Source organism: Poecile atricapillus, chromosome 2 (genome assembly GCF_030490865.1).
Source record: "Poecile atricapillus isolate bPoeAtr1 chromosome 2, bPoeAtr1.hap1, whole genome shotgun sequence".
In the NCBI taxonomy this organism is placed as follows: domain Eukaryota; kingdom Metazoa; phylum Chordata; class Aves; order Passeriformes; family Paridae; genus Poecile; species Poecile atricapillus.
The window spans coordinates 76577300-76597077 of record NC_081250.1 but is presented as its reverse complement, the minus strand read 5'-3'; the positions used below and the strand labels follow the sequence as shown (position 1 = coordinate 76597077).

Genomic DNA, 19778 nt, shown 5'->3' with positions numbered 1-19778 from the left:
ATGAAAAGACAAAAAGAAAAAGTACAACACTGGAAACAACAGTTCCTCTAGCACGCAGTAACAGAGCAGGTCTGGGGTTATGAGCTAGAGCTGTGTTTGAGCTATAGATAATGATGCCCTCCATCTGTTAGCTGGTTATGGGTGACAAGATTATGAAGGACATAATGAAATGACAGCTTCTCAATGCAACCTGCTAAGTCAATAAGATTAAATCATCGAAGGACCATTCATTTAAGGGGACAGGTGTGGCTTATTGCCCCTGTAAAGGAAAAAGACTGGTAGCACTTCTCACACTGATAGTAAACCTCATTGTCTACCTCACATTGGGATCACAAGGCCTGGAGCACAGCTAGAAATGCAACACAACCACCTGCAAGAGATTTGATCCTCTGTTACCTCCCTTCTTAAACAGACATGACCATAAACTTGCTGCAGCTTGGAGCTGTTACATATATTGCAATAAAAATGTCATTTCTTGGCTTTACTTTAGGTATTGTTGCAGATAAGGTACCAGAGACTTTAATGAGCAATTAAAAAAAAATACACAAGGGACAATAGATTCTTTTTTCTGTATTTTCCAAAATTTGACTTTCTTCCAATTGTGGAACCCAGTTTCAAATATGAAAAGGGCACTTGTTCTACAGTAACTGCATACAACTTACTCAGTTCCAAGTACTGTATTTTTTTTTATTTTTTTTCTCTAAAGTTGTCATTATCTGTCCAGTTGTTTAGGAGCTTCTCTGTTCTGAGAATTACAACTAAGTCGTTCTTTCTGGTTCTATTTCCCCGTAGAGTTCAGCTAGCTTCTTGAACTCAGGTCCCCAGTCTCCAAGGTAATTATAATCCTGGTCAGAGTGTGTTGTTGCTGAATCCAGAGAGCTGATAGACCCAGCTTCTGATCTATGACCCTCATAGGCATATGTCTGCAGGGAGTCATATGGGGGCACACTGGGGTCCAGATCAGCCTCTGCCAGTCTTTGTTTAATGAACTCCTGAACATCTATACTGTCAAGGCTTGAGGAGGGATGATGCCTGGACAGAGGCTTCACCTCAGGACGAACATCCCTCCGGTATTTTAGCTCTTCAGCAGCAGAGGGATTCCGCAGTGCTGTGATGTCAAATGCTTCTGTGTCTTCCTCTCCACCGCCCTCATCATCATATGTCACAACATTTTCCCGGACATCTTCTTCTGAAATGATCAAAGGCTCCTTCTTGCTACGTCTTAGGGTGATGAAAAGGACCACAATTGCTAAAGAGAAAACTGCAGATATTAGAGTAGGTTTAAAGTTTACATCAGACTATGTTACAGAAACAGCAGACACTAAATCAAAAATACAGGGGTGTAATGTTTTCAGGCTGATATTTTCAGTACTGGTATTTGGGATCATCTGCTACTTAGTTTTTTAGGGATCTCATAAAGGAGATAACATTCAGGTAAATGAAAAATGAGCAACTAAAGTTGGCATTTTTCAGAAGCATAATCCACAGCTTTCAGTGCTTCATTAAAAACAATGTTTAGCATATAAATTGAATTACTAAGTAAAAGATTTATTTTTTTTCTTATGGATATTCAATTTTGCGTAATAAAATACAAAATTGCAATATAAATATATTACTATATATTTTAAAACAGCCTTCTGACAAGAAAATACTGAAGTAAGCTGTAAGGAAAGTAGGTCTTAGAAAAAATAGTCTTTGGGAAAAAAATCCACATAATTGGTTACACTGCAATTACTATTATTTCTTGTCATCTCTATAAGAATGCAGAAAAATCACATGAGCAGAACAGAGTCGTGTGTGCAGCAAATTGTGTCTCTGACAAGAAAAAGAATCAGAACCAAAACCAACCAAAATATTAACTACTGGGTAACATTGGAATTGGCCTGGGAAAATAAAAAACCTAAAAACAGTCAAGAGGAAAAAACTTGCAATGGCATTAATCTTATATGTCTGCTTATAGTCTCCTATGTCCCTTGTCCCTGTTGATTATGTTGTGCTTTGCTATCAGTTTATTACACAAAGGTAATGAAATGGCTTTTGTAGAGTGGAAATGATGATTCTTACAGCATAATGCATTTTGAAAAGCTTTGCCCATCTATTTTCTATAATTTTTCACGCCTTTCAAGACATGGAATTAGAATCAGTCTCTTTTTGAAATCTTTCCAAATTACAGAAAAAAAGATCTACAATGGTAATTACTTGATAACCTCTAGAAAAAATTCTACTGGATTCCAGATATTCACAAATGTACTTTAAAGGTATTTTTCCCCACTAACTTTGACTAAACTTTTCCCCTATAACCACAGCTATGTGGTTCTAGTTGCCTCCTACTACCAGGCAACCACCAGTTCAAAAGCATATCATATTGAAACCTTGTGCCCTGTCAGATTCCAAGAGGCATTGGAGGGATAGGATAACATTACTTAGTATTGCAAATGGCTTACCAAGAAGAATGACAACACAGAGCAGGATTGCGATTAAAGCTCCTGTGCTCAAGCCAGCTGAGGAGAGGAAAGCTTCAGCATGGCAAGTTCTCACTCGTCCGTCTCTCTCACAGGCACAAACACGGATGGTGAGGGTACTGCTGCTGCTGAGAGGGGGCACGCCGCCATCAGAAATCAAAATGGGGAGGTAATAGATATCTTGAGTGGTTCGACTGTATCTCCTTCGTCTTGTCAGGATACTGGCTGTATTATCTACAATATCAAATCCAGAAAAATATTTCAGTAAAGCAATAAAGATAATAAATAAAAAAAAATTATTTACTTCTAGTTTCCCATCAAAAGGAAACATGAGGCATCTTAAAACTAGCCAATCCTAGTCTGTGAAAATGCACAATCTAGAATTAAAATTTGTCAGGAAGCCTTTCTGTCCAATAGAGAAAAAAGGGGAGGACGTAGAAGGTAACTAACATTATATAAATAAGAGTATTTAAAACTCTTGTATTTTTATTGGAATCTAAGTGAACTTTAACAAATATTTTGGGCCCAATTTGAAAGTGTTTTCATGCCGTGTTATGTTGCTGGTAGCATATTTGAATACCTGGAATTATGAGGGTATCTGTTGTGAAATTTTTGCACAACACAAAATCCTCTTGATTCTCAGAAGAATATTAAAATTTCTTTAGTAAAAGCTAAAATAAGACTATAATGTTTTAGTGTTTGCAAAAGGTTTTAAAGTTTAAGTGAGCTTCCAGAAAACATCTGAAAGGACAGTGACCAAAGACACATACTTCGGAGAGGTCTAGAGGAAGAGGGAAAGAAAAGGAAGGCAAAGGAAGGGAAAAGAGTGGATATTTCATGTTCTAAACTAGTACAGTTTAAAGATAAATAAGACAGGGGGAGATAGTGACATAAGACTTTGTCATCCTTCCATTACCTACGGGTCCATTCGGCATAGACAGACAAGGAAAATCTACTGCGTACTACCCATATATTGCAAGAGCATTTGTAGGCACTAAGGAGGGTAGGAAGTTGCCATACATGTCCCTTTAAGTCCAAGAAATTCAGAGGCTTAAAGAGACTGTAGGGTAAGAAATGCTACAAAAATATATAGTTATAGCTAATATTCAAATGTGTAAAATTTATTTTCAGTTTGTTGCCACCACTATGAAATTACTAGCCTCAGAATAAAAGCCTAAGATAAATAAAAAAATAATTGGAGAGAGTGAGAATTTGAAGCACAAACAGTTATGGAGAGAGAGAGATGGGGACTGATAAACGTAAAGAGACATTAGAAGAAAAGAGTTTTCTTCTTGTATTGCTTGTCACATGGTTTCCAAATTGTGGGGTTATGAGATTGGAATTTTGTAGCAAAAAACAGAAGGGTGATGAGAACTAAACACATCTGACAGGTTTCCCTTACTATTAAAAAAAACCAAACAAACAAATAAACATGACATTTTTCCTTACTACTGTAGTTACAGTATTAAATGGCTTTATCATAATCTATGGAAAAATTAAATCCATGTCACTCTGTGAAAATCTAGTGCAACAATATAGCCAGTATGGCATATATTTGCCCATTGGACTGATGCATGTACATTTGAGTGAAAGAGTTAAGTTTCTGTTTAAACTGGATAGAAGATCTATTTCAGGTGATTATTCTTCATGCTGTATTTTCTATCAAGCTCTGTGTAAAAATTTAAAACATTCATTTCAACCCACTTTCGTCAACATTTTATTTTGCATACCATCTGACAGTGATATTTAGAAAAACTGGTAATATCATCCCACATCAGCATAATATCACAAGATAATATATTTGGTAACAGGTTTCACACAAGAAATACATATGTGAGCTGGGAAGTGATACCATTGCTGCTAAGCCAAGAACTAAGCACTGAAGTCCTTTATCTTTACTTCCTCACATAAGCAACACCTACAACACCCCTCCACACCCCTCCACACTCACCCCCATTTTGGAAATATCAAATACCCAGCATGGGGAGTTTGATATAAAGACATTAATGACGTTCTTTTCACTTGGAGTGGGCACAATATGAGGTATTTACTTGTTTGTTTGTTTGTTTGTTTGCTATAGGCCTTGGAGTCCTGCTTCTACTTGTTTATGTCAAGTTTACTTCTACAAGGTTATGTTTTGATGACTGATGATATCAATCACTTATTATGCTGTTTATATTCATTCAAGTAACAGAACCTTACTGGAACCAGAATAAGGTGAACCGATAGTTCTTTCATATGAAAAATTGGGACAGAACATAAGAACAGCATGTTGTGGAAACCATATTTCCATAAAGATTATAAAATTTCCATGATACAACTTATTTTGCAAAGTTATTTGTTACACATACATCCTACCCCAAAAATATTTAGTATTTTGTTGTTCTGGGCCAACTAGGACTCATGCATAACACCCAAGCACAGTCACTGTTATTAACATACACCAGTAACCTTTCTCAGGTCGTATGGACAGGAGTGCACCAGGTTTGTTTCCTGCCTCAACATTATTCCAACAGTCTGCAGATTCTTAAGAGTCCCTAAATAGCCTCATGTATGCACCATGATACACTGTGGCATGTAAATTCCTTTTGCCATATGATAACAGGATGCTGTTGAGCTGCAATACAACTTTCACATTATTTTGTAAATTCAAGAGAAAAAAACCCTGATAATGAGGTCTGCGTTCCATTGGGCTCTACACAAAGTCAAGAGGAGGTACAAAGCCAAGTGCTGTGCTTGTTGCCTGTAACATTAATTTTAAAAAGAGTGAATGATCCAGTGCACAGCAGCACTGTGCAGTAGCAGTGATGAAAATACTGGCTGATAACAAAAGCATCAGAGACTGAATATAATGAAGAAAAACTGAGGACTCCTGATCAAGGATCTTGCAGTAATGATAGAATTTTAGCACAGAGAGTATTGGCAAAGATATAAAGGAAAGAACATTGAGATGTGAGAATGTATGCTATGAGAGTAAATGTGGACAGAAGGGAGGAAAATTGTGAGGGAAAAAATATTTAAGCTAAGAGAAAAAAGAAAGTAAGAGAAAAAAATGAAGAAATGGGAAAAGTACATAATTCAAAGATACAGTGAAAAAAATGTGAAAAAAGTTATAATTAAATCATGTTTCTCTAGGATGAAGGTCTTGCCAAACTGATATTTTTATACTGTACAGAATAAATACAAATTTTAAAACTAGGAATTTTTTTATTTCAATGTTGTATTTGTTCACTCAATATTAAATTGTTTTTCTTGTACTATTAACTTCATGTAACTAAATATAAGATACAATGAAATTTTGGTATAAGACACAATTAAAGGAAAAAAGGGAACCAGTATAAAATTTTTAATTTCAAAGAATTGCCATGATGAATTTTTGTTGTTTGTGTTTTCTTGAGTAGTAAGTAGATTTCTGTAGAAACAGATGTTACATGACATACCCAGATCATACCCAGATGTTTCTGTAATAAAATATCCAATGATAAAAATTCTCAAAGAAAGAGTGTAAAGCTTTTCCTCCAATGAAATTTCACAAATCTTAACACAAATCCAGAGTATGATCTTTCAGTCACTGGCTTGGAAATTTTCTGTTCCCAATATCATCAGAGGTGTTAATTCTCATTATTACTCTATCACAGACTTAGATATGGTAACTTAGTGCATTGTGTTTACATATAAGTAAAATACTAGAAAGTATCTGAACTCTCTATTTTTTTCTCATTATATTTCCTAAAATATTTTACAAATAAGATATCTAACATTTTTTTTTCAAAAAAGGATACTGTGTCTGGTTTTCCAAAGGTTGCTGAGAATCAAGTACAGCAGAAAATGATCAAAGCCAATCATATTTCCATAACACAGGAATTACATCCCTGATGCTCTAGTCAGAGTTCAGATTAGAGGACAATCATTTGTAAAAGTATGCCAACAAAATGAATGGATAGAAAAAAGTTTAGCCAAACTGCAATATGGACTGCATCCAGAAAACTATTCTGGTGTTCTGAGCTTTCAAATTTTAATTCCTTTTTTCCTTATCAAAAACCATTATAGGAACACGTTGAGAGGAGAGCTAGAAAGACAGCAACTTTTAAGGGCTTTGCACCGAACAAAAAAACCTCATAATCTGTAAAAGCTATAGGAAGCCAAGTATAAAGTCTGACACTGATGATCTAGAAAAGAGTTTATTGAAAAGGGGAAAAAAGTTCTATCAACAGTAGTAGTTTGAAAGGGAGCCAGGGGGTTATGCAGTGAGAAATTTCTTTGATATCTGAAAAAAAGATAGAGCAAATAGGGAAGGCAAGCATATAGGATAGCAGCAATAGAAATAGGATGATGAGAATTACAGATCTCATTCTTCTAGGCCTGGAAGGAAAGACTTTTTTATCTCAATAGATTTAAATGGTGAACTTAACCCCTGAGGAATATGATAAGAACCAGGAATCACTGGAGATTACAGGACTAGCTTCTAAGGAAAATTAACAACTCCAACATAGGGAAAGAAATATTTACCTGATACTTTGTGTTCTACATTGTTCCATTTAATGATCTAAACTTTGTAATGATCTAAACTTACTCCTGTTTGGGCTTTTTTTTGCAAATATGTCAACTAGAAGATTCATTATAAGTGAGTTTGAGGTTACCCATGGGAAATGCCCATGGGAAACAGCAACTCTTCACACTCTGAAGATGTCACAGTTTACTAAGCCAGACTGTACACTGTATACAAGGCTTTTATCAGTCATTTTTCCATCATCTCTGCCTTTTTACATTGAGCTTCTGAGCTAAATAAATAAAAGACAGGGAAAATCAAGGAAGCAGAGATACAATGGTAATGCCATGGAAGGTAACTGCTGGAGCACATTGGAGCATGATCATTTATTATTCACGGTTTGAGAATTCCTTTGACACATTACACATTAAAAGAAGAGACAAGAGAAATGCAAGTGAAAAAAAAAAGTAAAATCCTGTTTGTATCTTAAGGCATATTTCAATTTTCAGTTCTGCTTGTATCAGCAGTTCAACTACTATAAATTTTCTGAGAAGTCATAAACTAATTAAAACCAAAGAAGATATATTGGAATGATTTGCATTTCTTACATTTCTAAAGTTGGAGCTGTTAATTTGTTTATGTGGAATACATGATAGGCATTTCTGTTTCATTTCTTTATTGATAACTCTTGTAAATATTTTTTCTTTTTTGCTGTCTTCAAAGCAACTGCCAATGGGCAAAAAGCTATTATAAGTTTCTAGCTCAGTGGGTAGCAAAAACTAAAAGTAACATAGAGCACATTTTTTGCCTGAAATATAATTTTTTGTTTATGGTTGGTTTATGAATCACCAACAAGTTGCAGTCCAGAAAAGAAATGCAAAAACCTCTACACTATGCACTAAACTAACTTTACAATCAATCTTAGAGCCAACTTTTTTAAATCAAAAAATTTTCAAAGACGTTCATAGGCCTGAACAGTAGCTGGTCCTGGTTTTCTCTCATACTCATGGTAGAATTCCTTTTTAACTTCCATATGTTGCTTCTGTGATAATACCTACTCAGACATTCAATCCATTTACAGTAACAGTACTTCTGTGGACTGTACTTACAGCCACCATGTGTGATGTTAACTTTGCACTTTCTCAGATATCATTTCTCTCCAGTTACAACTTGTCTTCTTAGTAGGATGACATTTTACAGAAGGTCAGCAGTAATTCACAGTACCACATCACCAGAACAAGCACGACTCTGTGATGTAAATGGAAGTGGGAACTATGAGGGTGTTTTCCCCTCGTGATGGGTTGCAAAGTGGGGGCTTCAATCCAACAATTTTAAAAGCCACTTTAGATATTCCAGAACTACTAAGACATGGTCTGATATCTGGCATACTCATTTGCAGCGTGAAAGCTCTGAAGTTAATTCACAGACACACTGTCCAATATGGTAGAAGATAAGAAGGGCAGAGTGATAAACAGAAGGTTATGTAAGAAATTCACACTGGCATGGGATTAATTACTCTCTGGAGGCTGCTCTCTTTCTAAATAAGAGCAATGATGAGTAAAGTTGATTTTTTTTTTTCCTATTTTTTCATCTGTGACACAGGGAAAAAGGTTAATATATATCACAGGCATGGGTGGATGAATACATTATGAACTTCATTTTATACAGATGCCATTGAACTCATTGTGCTCTAGATATTACAGAAAAACACATCCCCACTTCTGTGGGTGTTAATGGATCTTCTGACATAAAATGAAGAAAATGAAATCTCCAGAATTATAGTATCAGAAAAATGGCATACCTTTATTCCAATTCCAGAACATTCTCCATCACTGGGCAATAATCAAAGGGCCAGATCTTTGAGATAAGTGGGAAGAGGGGAAAAATAAATTGCAAATACTTTTGTGATATGAAACCTTTGTCCTGAAGAAATAAAAGAAGAGGAGAACAAATGCTAAGCATTTTCTAGGGAGTTGTTCTTCACTGAAAGTAAGCTAAACTTAGTCTGCAGAAGTCAGCAATCTCAATTTATTAAAGCAATGGATTGCACAGAACTTACTGGCAGTGTTGGGTGAATGTGTCCAGTATCTGCATAAACCCTTCTTGCCCAGGAAATTTAAAACACCATTAAGCATCCATGGTAAACTGTATAACTTGTAATAAAAAATAGTGCCAGCAAAAGAGTGTTTTACAGTGCAGAAATTTCTTAAATGTTCTAAGTGAACTGTTTTCTGAGGATTCAATCTTTTTTCATCTCTTGAAAAGTATTATGTAAGTTCTGAAAGAGAAGTGTGTCTACATATTAATTTTTGGAAATATGATAATAATGACATGTTCAGATGCATTTTCCATCAAAATAAACATTTTTGACAAGTATATCCACAGTTCTTTAAGTATCTGGAAAAATAATATTATTTTAGGGTAAGAAAAAAAAATGTACAAGTCTAGAATTCAATACATAAAAATGGATCTTTTGGGAAGAACTTCTGTCATTTTATTCTGATTTCCCAACAGAAGATGGTTTTAGCCCCATATTGCTCTGGGAAGTCTTTAATGGGATATGCAAAAGCAGATATTTCTGATTAGGCAAAAAATGTAAGTTTGTGATATTAGAAAAAGGATTACAGAATTATTTATGACAATATCCTAAAAAAGGAAGTGAGGAGAACACAGATGACAATGAAATGAGTTATGTGGAATCTGATCTACAATATACAATCACAGTGGAAAAAGTACTTGACTTCTCAGGTTTCAATAGAGATTGTAACAATTTTCTAGGCAGAATAAATTGTAAACAGCCCTGTTTTCATTAAAAGACCATCATAAGTACAATTCTCAAGAAAGAAAGGCCTCTTCTCTGGGTTTGCTTTTTTCTCCTCTAAAGCTGCATAAAATTATTTCAAGTTAATGCATTTTCTTTGTATAACAAAGAAATCCTTTTCCAGCTCTTGTTTTGCCTTGCTTACATGACCACAGATACTGCATCATTTTGTTGTCTGTCCTCTTGTTCATACTTGTAAGCCTTTACTTTCTCTACACAGTACTTTTAAAGTATGTAATAAAACTTAAACAGCAACAAAGAATTTCTTGTACCTTAAGAATACAGTACAAAAAAACTATACTATTCCGTATTTTCCATTTTTTTTTCTTTCTAATGAAAACTGTAGCATGAACTACAGAATACAGAAGGGGATTCAAAGAACTCTTAATTTTGCTGGATGTTATATTTGGTATAGCCCTGTGACTCTATCCTGACCTACATTTCCCTGAGGATTTTAAGCTCTGTGTTATGAGGGTAAACATTCCACAAATGGAAATTTAATATTGCGGAGATTTTCATTTAGAAAATGCACAAGTTCAGGCCCAAGAGATAGAAGTTTAACTGGTCAAATGATCAATTATATGGACTGAGACTTTAATACCTATTTAGTTTGCTAAAGCCACAGAATTTTATTGAGCTGAATCATACACATGCTGGGGTTGTATATTGCTGCAGTCCATGCATGTAGATAGGAACAAACTACAGAATCTTACACTTGCACAATACCTAGATTTCAGTCAAAGTGCATAGATATAAGCATAAATATTTTAACATCCAGTGTGCTGCTGTGTAGTATACTGATATTAAACGAATAGGGGTATATCCATGCAAAAGTCCATTTGGGGTCCAAGAAAAAACTCTGTTGTCTTGGATTATGAAAACAAGGGGAAAAAATGTCTGCAGGTACTTTTATGAAATGAAACCTTTTTCCTGAAGAAGTAGAAGATGACTGAATTTGAAGGTGACTGTAAGAGAAATAATAGTTTTGTAGAGACAGATACAGCTACTATTGACTATCATTTTCTACGTGAAATCAAGAATTTGGGTTTTATCATTTTGACTTAAGGCAATTTTTGTAGTTTTTTCTTTAAAAACATAACAAACAAACAAATAAAACCCTCCCAGAATGCCAGCCTTTATAGAATTTGGAAATCCAGAGGTAAAAATAGCAGCTGTCTTCTGTTCAGAGCATTCTGATGACTTTTAATACCTGATGTTTGAAAACATGAGTTTTCAAAAGTGCAAACTTGTCACAGACATAAGAAAAGCCTTTTCTGCTCACCTTCTTTCTGTTATTTCCTAGAATAGAAAGCAACAGAAAATCTGCTTCTGAATAGAAGTAGAAGAGAAATATGAAAGTTGTAAATGGTAGATACCTGGATATTGTGCATGTACTTCATAGGTGTTTCACTAATATTTTATGTATAGATTGTGTCACAAACAGAAGGTTCCAATAAAGGACAACGTTTAAACAATAGATTCAAAGTGTCTTGTACCAAGCAAAACCATAACTGTGCATTTGCTTTTAAGATAAATTTCTTGTTTTGATTTGAGTTAAGAAGTAATTTTTTTAATTATATGGCCAGTTTAGAAGTTGCATTTTTGGAGTCTCTGTATGTGTGAGAAGTTTCATGCAAGATTCTGTAGGAAGTACATAATTTTGTACTTCCTTAGGTGAAATAAAAACATAATGCACAATAGGCTTTTATCTTAAAAGAAACATTTTTCAGTTCCTTCCTCTCCTTCCCCCAATAAATTACAACCTAAGGTAGTACAAACATTACTTTCAGTTGTTGATATTGCTAAGTCATTGCTCGCTGATCTTGGGCAAGTGAAAAAAAAGCAGTGAGTACTTCTATCCAAAGGTGAATATTCTATCCAAAACATGACATTGCTGCATCAAATGTTTGTTAGAAGTTCATGCCCTTTTATACATCTGTATAGTTAAATAACTTATGTAGTAACGAGCACACATAATGCAGATCCAGTTTTAAATATGTTCAAAACCATAAAATATCTATTTTGTCGGAAACTACAGTTTTAGTAGAGCTATTAAAAAAAACTTCTTGATATAAATATCTTGTATTGAAATGAACATGCACATGGTCTTTTGCATGAGATCACAGTACAGTATTCAATGAGTTTATCGCAAACACAGACTAAAATACAGAAATATGTAATGGTACCCCTCCTTCATTTCAGGAACAACATTCTGGCTTTTTCTATAATGTTCCATCACAATCTGAATGGGATTGATATATTAATCTGGAAAAGTGCTAGAATCTCACTTAGGGAATATTTTTAATATATTAATAACTCCTTCAATATTTATGATTATTTATTAATATTGACATATATTTATTGATCTCTTTTGGAACTTAAATATGAAATGCATTTATGTATTCCAAATAAATAGTGTGATTTTTTTCTGCTGTAAGTATAGCTAAACACTGGAACAGATTCTTTAAGAAGGTTACACAATCTCCTTCCCTGATTGATTTTACAAACAGATAAAAAAGTCTGTAAAGAATTGTTTCAATATCAGTGTATAATACCAAATATACCAACGATAGAGTTAATGCATTACAGAAGACTAGTGATCTGTAAGATCTCAAAATGTATTCCACAGCAGTAATACAAATATATAACTGTAAAATAAAGTAAATCCCACACACAATCCACACAGTACACACATATTACACATACATTACACATTGTTATCCCACAATACACATATACATAAAATCTCAATAGGAAAATTGAGACAAACATTTACAGTTTACTCTTATTTTCATCAGGTTGCAAAGAGGAGACCACAAGATAATACTTGATCAAGAGCAGTGCTGGTTTAGGCTTGAGGTTTGGAAAAGTTAAACAGTTTTTCACTCAAGAAATGTTCAGAAACACTTGTTTGGAAACTCTGAGGGCTGTTTTCCTTCTGGGCCTATCTGCTATGATTTTCTGATTGCAATGTTTAGGCACACTTTCTTAGGAATGGCATGAAGCAATAGACTATCATCCAGGAACCACAGAAGAATCTGCTTTTGATGCCATATCTGTAAGAGTAAGCATTAATTCTGATTTTTATGCCCCTTAATTTTTTTTTCCGCTTTAAGCAATAATTGGCAATAACCATGACAGTACCCAATCAGTGCTATTCACCTAAAGGTAGGCCAAATTTACATCTTTTTCTTTAATCCACTTGTCAAAAATATTCCTGAAAGTATGAAGTGTAAATACTAAAATAAAGTGGAATATAAATCCAAAATGCTATATCTGCTTATTCATAGTTTGCAATGTATTGTGTACATATGTCCTTGATATCCAACAGCTCAGTGATGACATATTAGTGTTTTCCATTTCTGTCAGGAAATGCATAGAAATTGTTCTATTCAATTGAGACATCCCAGACAAAACAGAAGCCCATTTCTTTGAGATTTATGTATTTGATTTACCTTCATTGTTCCTTAGAGTAAAGTTGGGGTTCAGAGAAAGCCCTTCATCAATAGAAAAATGGAATCTTGCGCCATTTGCAGAGTTATCTTTGTCAGTTGCAGTGATAGTCTGAATTACCTGAAATAAAAATTAACAGTGAATGTGTTGAAATTTGAACTTGACCGATATAGTATCTGACCTCAGCAGGATGCTCAAGTTTACCTTATTTTAATTTTCTACTTGATTGCTGCTGAATTCAACAGATGAAATGACTAGGTCATTAACTCAACTTCTCTAGCAGGGTATATTTTAGGAACCACATTTCAGAGCCAGGTAAAAGCATCTAAAGGATCTATACTTTCTGATGTTTTGATGCAGCCAGGACTTGTATAGAGATTATCACCATCTGCATTGTATCCTGCTGACTTCCTGAATTACAGTTTTAGCTAAATGTCCTTTTTTATGGAGCCAAAAGATAGGCTGAACCAGCCTATGTGAACTGCCATGTGGATGCTGTCCTAATAATTAAATGTATTTCAAAATTGGTAAGGAAAAACAATTAAAATTAAATTTAAATTAAATTAAAAAATTCTGCTAACCATATTTCTGCTAAAAAGTTCTTGTTAAAAATCACTTTTAAATTGCCAGAGAGCAGAACAGGAAGGACAGCAGCCACTCCTAGCTTGGTTTGGTTTGCCCAAAAAGTAACAGAACTGGATGTATCCAGAACCATGTCTGAGAGAGGTATTTTTGAAATGTAGGACCTTTGCCTTCGAAAGCCCTGGTGGTTTTTCATATTTACTTTCAACTAAAATTGATCTAAGCTCTTGGAATGTGGGACCAAACAGTATTTCTACCTCTGCTTTCATTTTCATGCTGGGTCTTGAAACTCAAGTGCTAAAGTGGAATCCAATAAAAGTTGTTCCTGTGATATAAGCAGTGAAGCCCACACAGACTGCTGCACAGAACTGATAGATATCCTGAGGGAAACATAAAAAGGGAGGGAAAGTGCTCTTTTCATAAGAATTTTTCTGTTCAGTGTTCAGCTACAGTCTGTCTGGACTGAACCTGAAACATAAACAGTACAGACTCCAGTGGCTTGGTCTGTTTTAAAACTGAAAGACACCACAGAGTTCTCTACCTTCATTCACATAAGAGATGCAAACAATATTTTTAAACCATGTACTGATTTGGGCTGGGGTAGAGTCAATTTTCTTCACAATAGCTGGTATGAACCTGTGGTTTTGATTTGTGCCGGAAAAAGTGTGGGTAACACAGAGATGTTTCTGTCATTGCTGAGCAGGGCTTGCACAGCATCAAGTTCTTTTCTGCTTCTTGTACTGCCTCACCAGCAAGGGGGTGGGGGGGTGCAGGAAAAGCTGAGAGGGGACACAGCCAGGACAGCTAACCCCAACTGACCAAAAGGATTTTCCATAGTGTGATGTCATCCTCACTTATAAAGCTGGGGGAAGAAGGAAGGAGGGGATGTTTGGAGTGATGGTGTTTGTCTTCCAGAGTCAGAGTTGCTACATGTGATGTTGCCCTGCCCTCACGGAGATGGCTGAACACCTGCCTGCCCATGGGAAGTGGTGATTTCCTTGCTTTTCTTTGCTTGCATGTGCAGATTTGGCTACATCTATTACACAGTCTTTATCTCAACCCACAAATTTTCTCACTTTTACTTTCTTGATTCTCTTCCCCATCCCACTGGTGGGGGAGAGAGAGCAAGTGGCTGTGTGAGGATGAGTTTCTAGCTGGGCTTAATGCATAACAACTCACCAGGGTATAATGCTTATTCCATTTACTATATACAATAAAGTACATTGCATTGACTATACACATCTGAGACAATTAACAGTACTTATGATGTTTGTCAATAATATTTTTAATAGTTTGTCGTAATACCTTTTGCTGAAGTGCAGAAGAGCAGAGTAAGATCAGTCTGAAAAAATCTGAAATATCTATAATCATACATACCACTTTTACCAAAGTCATGGCAATACTTGTTGAAAATTTTGGCAAAAGCTAATTTTTCACTACTGAATTTTGCAAAGGTGGCACAACTGTTAGTGCAAATAACATGTAAAACCAGAAATATAGGATTTTATGAACTATATTTTAGTTCATGAGGTTGAGATGATATTTGGCACAGCAATATAAAAAGAAAGGGTTATAGAATGAAGAATATGTTCATAATAATAAATTTGTTATTATTCAAATACTAAAAAAATGCCATTAAATACTGTACACACATGTAAAAACTTCAGGTAAGACCATAACAAAAAGATATTATTTTATTAAATATTTTTTGTAAATCCTCCATGTTGTTTCTGAGTGAAATATAAGTCAATTTGCCACACAGCTTCAGATTTTATTTGACAGCATGGTGGATAAATTTTCATCCTGTTGCCCTATACTACATAAAACATTCAGTGACATTTTACAGAACATTGCTTCAAGAGCACGCAATTCTGCAACAAATATACCTTTGATCAAGGCCTCAGTGACACATGACTAGTGTAAAAATTATTTGGTTTTAAGACTAACTTTATAACTCAAAATATAATGTCTATATTCCCTGATTTAACACATGTAAATTCAAGTATTCCCTGAATTCATGAATGTATGTAAAAAGTATAGCACCACATGGTATAAAAGTTATGCTTTTCACATAGAAAATAAATATTGTATGTTTACTAGGATATGTCAAAGCATTTTTAGAGACCTGTTCTTAAACAGAAAGTTCACACATTTTCAGAAAAGATTTCTAAGACATTCATTTAGCAGTGAGAAACAAAAGTACAAAAGTATGTGTCATCTTGACACCCAAATGTACTATTAACTCTTTTCTAATTAATTGGCCAAGTACTTAATAGCCTATTAGCAGACATTAACATGTACCTTGCAGAACCTGATTAAAATAAAAATGTAGACACATAATCTCAGCTTCAGTAAAGCCCTGCTGACAACATTGATAGGATGAAACTGGAGGGTCATGATATTTTTTAAAGGCAAGACATGACGAGAAAAGATAATTTCAAGAACTAAGGAGAACTAATTGAAGAAGACAGAGAGCAGGTGCTAAATTCTACTCAGAATCATTTTAGAATTGAATCAATAAACAAGGAAATAATACATATGACAAACACATAGTAGAGGCATTCCTTGCCAGCTTTTTGATTTTCTTTTTGGAAGATGGCAAAACGTCATTTTCCTACATTGGCTAAATTTAACAGTCATTCACAAAATCAGTATATGTCGAGAAATCAGTATTCTCCAAGTCTAAATGTCATCTAAGATAAAATCACAACTACTTCATCTACTTTAATACGTAATATCAACCAGGCTTCACTTGGAATCTATTGCAGATACTTTATCTAGACTCTCAGCTGTATGATTATTGACTAAAGCTGTCACTTCAGCATGGAAATTATAATCTCCTCATAAGCATTTTCTTTTTGACATGCCTTAGGTTTGGTCATTAAAACTTGAAAACACTTGAAGCTTTTATTTTTTTTTTTTTTTCAAGAAATAGAGCAATGGAGGGAAAAAATCAGGAGACAGGCTCTGCAATTAGATGATACTGTGATTTCACAGAAGGGTCTTCTGATAATAAACAAGCAAACACAAAAAGTCTTTCAATGACTATCTACTGGTTAGTTTATCTCACACATAGGGATATATTCATAATAGATGTGCTGAGAAAGGAAATAATGAATCTTACCGGACAGTGCAACATGGAAGCCCAAGTCAAGCAAGTCTGCAGCAGTACAGAATTTGTTATTTAGGCATAAATCTTATGAAACATTTTCACAGGATGTGGATAACTCAAAATTATACTGTCTTTTCAGTGACTCAGAATCACCCAGCTGAGACCCCTTTTTTAGCATATGGAAGACTTTTTCTGCAATCACTTTATTTTCCCCTCCCTAATATTTGTTGAACACCATTTACTTTTTTCTTTCCTTAGACTAGATGGTAACATCTGAGGAAAAGACATGTCCTTTTGTGTTTTCTTTCAGCTTTTTCTTAGTATTGCAATTTTTTTGGAACCTTATTCCAAATGCAAATAAATAGTTCATAACACATACGTAAATAAGTCCTGTTAGCTGAAGAATACAACATCAAGCTGGTCCAGCCTTTGGTATTAAACTAAGCTTGCCCAGTCCCTCATGGTGCCACTAATCTTGGGTACTAAACTGCAGTCTTGCTGAGGTCAGGAGTCATTCACATGTGCAACAGTAGCTCAAGGAAAAGTACAAGGCTGACCTAAACACTGAGAAAATGCTACTGTATCCCTTAAAGATCTTGCCCATAAGTTATCATTTGTAAAATGACTATTGGAGAATTAAAACTTTGATACAAAATGTTAGCTACGTACCAGCAACAGCTTCAGCAGGCCCAGAAAAGAATATTTCTGAGATAGCTCCACTGCATACTTTACCTTATTATTGGTTATAAGAACTTAACATTTATTGCTAAATTATATAATTTAAAAAATATCAGAAAAAGTTGAAATCTGTTGCAACTAATGCTTAAAAGAGATTTTTTTTTTTTTTAGTTTTTTTTTTCCCAGTTCTAATTCTTCTATATTTGCCTTTATTTGAGCTTCTCAGAACCTTAGTTTTACTTTAAAAATAATTTAATAAGAGAATTTCAGTTGACAGACCTATTTGGATTTTCCAGTGTCTCAATAAGAGCACTATACACATACAGTCATTAGATAAGAGGGAAGGTCCTTGCACACATAATTGTTCTAAAGACAGGAAATAGGATCTCTTCTGTGAATTGCATATTACACAAGGAGAGAAAGCCACAGTGATTTCCTGCTTATGCTGGGCCGCTTGTTGATCAGTGTAATAATAAATGTCTTACAAAGAATATGGTTATCAGCCCACCAAATCTACTTATGATACTGAATTGTTCAAAAAATAAAAGAGGAAGGGCTGACATTAAAGACCTTCCAATACTCAGTTGCACAGCAATACAAAGACAAATGAAATTCATTATACATAAAGTCTTAACTTCATGCATATGATGATGATCTCTGATCTGACTATTGCCTTTAATGATATTGGTGTTATGGCAGGCATAGTTTTTTTGCATTCCATGCTTCCTAGTGGTTAAAAAGCAAAGTCATTCTTAGAAATCGCTATGAAAGTACTAAAGGTCAAAGCAGAGATCATCATATACTATGAAGCATGAACTATTTTAAGAATTATAAACCACTGCATACCTGCATCTTGAATCTTGATTCTATCTCAAGGTGAGTAGATAGGAATTGGAAAAAGTTTAAAGCAGGAAAAGATGAGTGATCAAAAATCTGGAAGGGCTTTATCACTGACTGCCCCAGTTAAGCAGGACTGAGTCTGGACAAGACAGCTAAAGGACAATGTGCTAGAGATTTACTCATGTCACAGAGATAATAAATAGAAATCAACTGCACTCCCTCTTTCTCTCTCAAGAGAACAGGTAAATATTGATTGAAGACAGTATAGAAAGATTAAAAAAAAAAAGGTCTTATTAAAGCGTGCAATTAAGCTACAAAATTCCTTGGTGCATGAGGTAGCAGATACAAAAAATTTTATCTTTTGTAGGAAATGTTAGGTTCATATGAGATGGTTATTAAAGGATTATTAAAAAATACACAAACCACATTTAGATCAGGAGATGACCTGAAAATGATCTGATACCAGGGAAGTCTTTGTGGTAAGTACCACACACATCTGCCATGTTCTTATACGATGCTTTTTGCGCCAGTTTTTGGCTTCTGGTAGAGTGAAGATAACTTTGATCAGGCTACAGTCAGATGATGTATGGCATTTTTATAGTCTCAGCTTTAAAAACAGAAATATGTCGCTATGCATTTATATGCACTCTTTTTAAGGATTTGATTAAATACTGTTATTACTGTTGTGACGTGCCTCGGGGAGGCAAAGAGTTACTTTCAGATAAGCATTGTCCCACCCCAAACCCCTTGTGAAGGGTGGCCCAGGAGTTCTGATTGGGTTTGAGTCCCTGGGGGTTTCTCCCTTGTTGTGTTTCTAGTGGTCCCTGACCCTGAACTCCACCCTCAAGGGTGGAGACCCTCATGAATTCTGTCCCTCAAAAACCCCTGCTCGGCCTCTGTTCAGGGCTCTCTCTGTTCTGGACCTGAGTTTGTTCTCATGCTGAATAAATGGTTTCATGAACCGGAAGCCCATCTCGTTGGTGTTCCATGCTGGTCCCCAGAACCCTGCGGCTTCTCTGGACGTGATCCTGAGGTTGTGAACTACAACATATTACTAGTAATATATTTTTCAGGAAGGATATGAACTCATAATTGAAACATACAACCTGTGCAATGATGCAAAACAAACACAGTGTTGTGGGTAAAACTCAATCTATGCAGAAAAGCAAAAGCACTTGGACAAGTTGTCAGACCCTGGGCTGCAATGATGTGCATCAATCAGAGGAGCAGTGGCTGGAATATGATTCAGATATTCAGTTGCAGTTCTGGCCCTCCCCGCGCTCATAGTTGTGAAAAACTCATTCAAGATCTGTTGTCTAATGACCCTTTATAGACAAGGGT

At 35.1% G+C, this 19778-nt stretch overlaps 1 protein-coding gene across 2 annotated transcripts in view; it reads right to left on the bottom strand.

Annotated features, from left to right (window-relative positions):
- Positions 1-758: 758 nt before the first annotated feature.
- The window catches only part of CDH18 (cadherin 18), a 168737-nt gene continuing 149717 nt past the window's right edge, over positions 759-19778 (bottom strand). Inside the window, exons 9-11 of one of the 2 annotated variants that reach the window (XM_058831761.1) lie at positions 13228-13345; positions 2445-2696; positions 759-1261 (exon numbers count right to left, since the gene is read on the bottom strand). In XM_058831761.1, the coding sequence (XP_058687744.1) occupies positions 759-1261; positions 2445-2696; positions 13228-13345 (873 nt within the window). The remainder of the gene's footprint in view (positions 1262-2444; positions 2697-13227; positions 13346-19778) is intronic. The other variant, XM_058831760.1, reaches the window with a different exon arrangement.